The sequence below is a fragment of the Pteropus alecto genome, unplaced genomic scaffold, assembly GCF_000325575.1.
Source record: "Pteropus alecto unplaced genomic scaffold, ASM32557v1 scaffold215, whole genome shotgun sequence".
NCBI lineage: Eukaryota > Metazoa > Chordata > Mammalia > Chiroptera > Pteropodidae > Pteropus > Pteropus alecto.
In genome coordinates this window covers 4,823-8,391 of record NW_006436287.1, presented here as the reverse complement: position 1 = coordinate 8,391, position 3,569 = coordinate 4,823, and the positions used below count along the sequence as shown (strand labels likewise).

Below are 3,569 nucleotides of genomic sequence, written 5' to 3'. Positions count from 1 at the left end.
TCCTTCAAAACTCACCCTTCAGGAACAAATCTCTCTCATCTTCTTATGGTGGTATAATTACGTGTCTGTCCTACCCCTAGACTGTGAGCTTGAGAAGCGGTATCATGTGGGGACTAAGAGCATACACTCTGGAGCCCTACTACCTGGTTCAAATCCCAGCTCTGCCACTTCTTAGCTGTATGAGAGTAGCAAACTACTTAACCTCCACACTTCAGTTTTTTCATCTATAAAGGGAGATAACAACAGTGCATACCTTTCAGGGTCTTTGTGAGGATTAAATGAATTACTGCATCTTACATGTAAAGTGCTTAGTGCTTGGTACATAGTAGTTGCCATAAAGTAGTATATCTTTTATCTTTGTGTCCTCAAGCACCTGGCCCTCTGCTACAATAGTTGACTCATTAAAAGTTTGTTAAATAAATAATTGGAACACATCTATTCTGACTTCTGACTTTCACAATAGCCCCAAGACTTTAGCAGGTAAGAATGCAGATTCCAGAGGTGTTTAATGACTCCCTACCCCCATTCCCTGGCCCCACAGCCACTTCGTCTCTTGTCTGTGCACTTCAGGGCTGCTTCTGCAGTGGTTCCAGGGTATCTCCCCTCACCTGTCACATCTCCCTGAAGACGTCGGGCCTGGGCTCGGTTGTTGTAGGCTGAGGCCCTCTCAGGCAGCAGGTTGATGGCTTGGCCAAACCTCTCCAAGGCTGTGCTGAGGTCACCAGCCTCTGCTGCTGTCACCCCCTGCAGTTCCAGGGCCTTGGACTGGTTCAGCTGTTCTCGAGGGAAAACTTCATCTGTGTCAGGGAGGTAGCCAGGAGGGGACAGGTATGTGGTTGGGAGCAAGAATCAAAGGCCATCTCAGGCTTTGGAAACCTGGCACCTGAGCCAGAACTGACTAGGCTGAGATGTGGGTCACAGCAGTTGTCAGATGCAGTATTTGGGGCAGAGGGAGCTGAGGTCACCAAGGCTGAGAGCTAGCAATGCCTGAGTCCCAGAGGGACCTTGGTTGACTCCCCATTGTCAGGAGAATAAAGCTCAAACTCTTTAGCCTGTAGTTAAAAGACTTGTTCAAGGTCACACAGCCTATGAGTTGCACAGCTTGGATTTGAATCCAGGACTTCCTGGCTCCTTAGCCTGTCCTCACATTGCCTCCAACAGAAAGATCACCATGATATATTCCCAAGTCATGAAAATCACTTCTCATGTATCCCTCAGCTTTTCAGCCTGAAGTCTCAGTAAAGCTTAGGTCTTACTCCTTTAGAAACAAAGGGCACCAAAAACTTCTGGTGGGGACATCAGTCTCTGTTCTCCATTAGCACCCGATGGAAAAGCCAAGGAGTGCACTCACTGTGAAAGGATCAGCTCAGTGCTTGGCATATATGGTATGTAACACTGAATGCTTGCTTAGATTGGAACTATTCAGCTGAGCTGTGCCTTGCTCTGTTCCTGCCCTCCATTCTCTGGGGAGTGATAAACTCTGTTATGACAAAGATGTGAGAGTTTAATATTGCCCTCCTCCTGCTGTAACAGTTAAGCTTGGAGCTTGGGGAGAATTAAGTGGTTAAGTTCAGAGGTGTGAGGGCTGAGGACTGAGACAAACTCTGGCTTTCTCCACTCGGTGTGACTTTGCCAACCTCCTGTCATTGCACTAAGGATCAGCCAGCCTCTCAGCTTCCAGTCTCAATCATCACCCAACAGTCATGGAACAAACAAGGGACCTTGTAAAACCACCTCCCTCTATCACCCCAGGGAGGTCTGCGGACCAGCCAGTGTGGAGAGCTGTACTTCAAGGTCAAATACTTACTTTCATCTACTTGTTCCTTCTCAGCTTCCTCTCCCAGGTCCAACCCAACAACATCTCCAAAAGGGGTGTCAGGGTTGAAGATGGCTTGTAACACTGCCCGATCATTTAGAGTCCCCATGGTGCTCAACTCAGGATGAGAGAGAGAGAAAGAAGGGGGTGGAGGCTTAGCCTCACAGTCAGTTGATCTAGAGGGAGGTTCTGTTTGAGGACTGTCCCCCATGAGGAGTGTTCCATTCTTTTGGCTGTAGTATAAACTCAACCTCCCTTTGGCCTGGGGTTAGTGATCCTGGCTTGCAGAACATTTACAGGCATTTCTTAACTGCCTCTCCACCCCACCCCAGGCCTATGAGAAACAGTAAATAAATCCAATTTCAGCCTTAAGGTGGAGTGAAGAGAGGGTGCTTTTCAGGTTCTCCCTGAAATGCTTTTATTTTATTATATTCATAGATTGGAAGAAAATCACTAGAAGCCACTACTTTCAACACCTACGGATGAAGGAGAGGGGGATACGAAGGTGATAAAGGAACTCTTCCTTTGCCTTCTTGACACCTTCCTCATACCCAGAATTAATTAGGTCCTGAACGAAGTTATTGATGTGTAAGGGAAGAAAATATGGTAAGACAGCCAGGATGCAGTAGCCCCTGAAAGAAGGGAAGGAGGAATGATTCAATGATTCCACCTTAAAATAAAGGACTGTGGAAGGTACTTTCTAATTGGATTATAGGCCATACTTCACCTCCATTTCTCACCCCAGCCAGTCAAAAGAAAGCTCCACCATGTGCAGCAATGATCTTGACATGTTTATTAATTAAACTATCACTTAAAAATGCATATACAGTAAACATGTTCAAAAACGTCATTTTTTATAATTTTTAATAAAATTTTAATTAGTTTCAAGTATACAGTACATTGGTTAGACATCTATATAGTTCCTAAAATGATCCCTCCAATTGCTCCCTCCCTCCCCTGACCCTCCACGTAGCCAATGTATTAATGCTAACTGCATTCCCTATGTTGTGCTCCCCATCCCTGTGACCACCCATCAGCTACTAATTTGTACTTCTTTAATCCTTCACCCCATTCTCCCAGCCCCCCAAGCCCCCCTCCCCTCTATCTGACACCAAATTGTCCACTATATTCATGAATCTTTTTTTGATTAGTTTGTTCTTTTGATTCCTTAAATTCCACATATAAGTGAAATCATATAGTATTTATCTTTCTTGGTCTGACTTAAATACCTTCTAGGTCCATCAAAGCAATATCTTTTTCCATCCCCTTCCTTTTTATATGTAGGAGTCTTGTTCTCTTATTCTTTCAGCCACTCTACCTTTTGGTTGGCACACTTAATTCTTTTCCATTTAAGGTACTTATTGATAGGAATGTAGTTTTTACCATTCTTTATTCCTGTTTTTGATACATATTTTTTCTTCTCAAAGAAGTCCCTACAACATTTCCTGTAATACTGGCTTGGTGATGATAAATTCCTTTAGCTTATTTTTGTCTGGGAAGCTCTTTTTCTGTCCTTCCACTCTAAATAATAGCTTTGCTGAATAACGTAATCTTGTTTGTAGATCCTGGATTTTCATCACTTTGAAATATTTTGTGCCAAGCCCTTCTGTCCAGCAAAGTTTCTTTTGAGAAATCAACTTCCAGGCTTACGGGTGCTCCCTTGTAGGTAACTAACTGCTTTTTTCTTGCTGCTTTTAAGATTCTCTCTTTGTATTTAACCTTTGGCATTTTGATGATGATGTGTGTGTGTGTG

General features: G+C 43.9%; 1 protein-coding gene across 1 annotated transcript in view; it reads right to left on the bottom strand.

Moving 5' to 3' along the window:
* Positions 1-1,931, bottom strand: part of TTC36 (tetratricopeptide repeat domain 36) — a 5,371-nt gene extending 3,440 nt beyond the window's left edge. Inside the window, exons 1-2 of the mRNA XM_015589935.2 lie at positions 1,808-1,931; positions 609-797 (exon numbers count right to left, since the gene is read on the bottom strand). Coding sequence (XP_015445421.2) covers positions 609-797; positions 1,808-1,925 — 307 coding nt within the window. The 5' untranslated portion in view covers positions 1,926-1,931. The remainder of the gene's footprint in view (positions 1-608; positions 798-1,807) is intronic.
* Between the last annotated feature and the right edge of the window lie 1,638 nt (positions 1,932-3,569).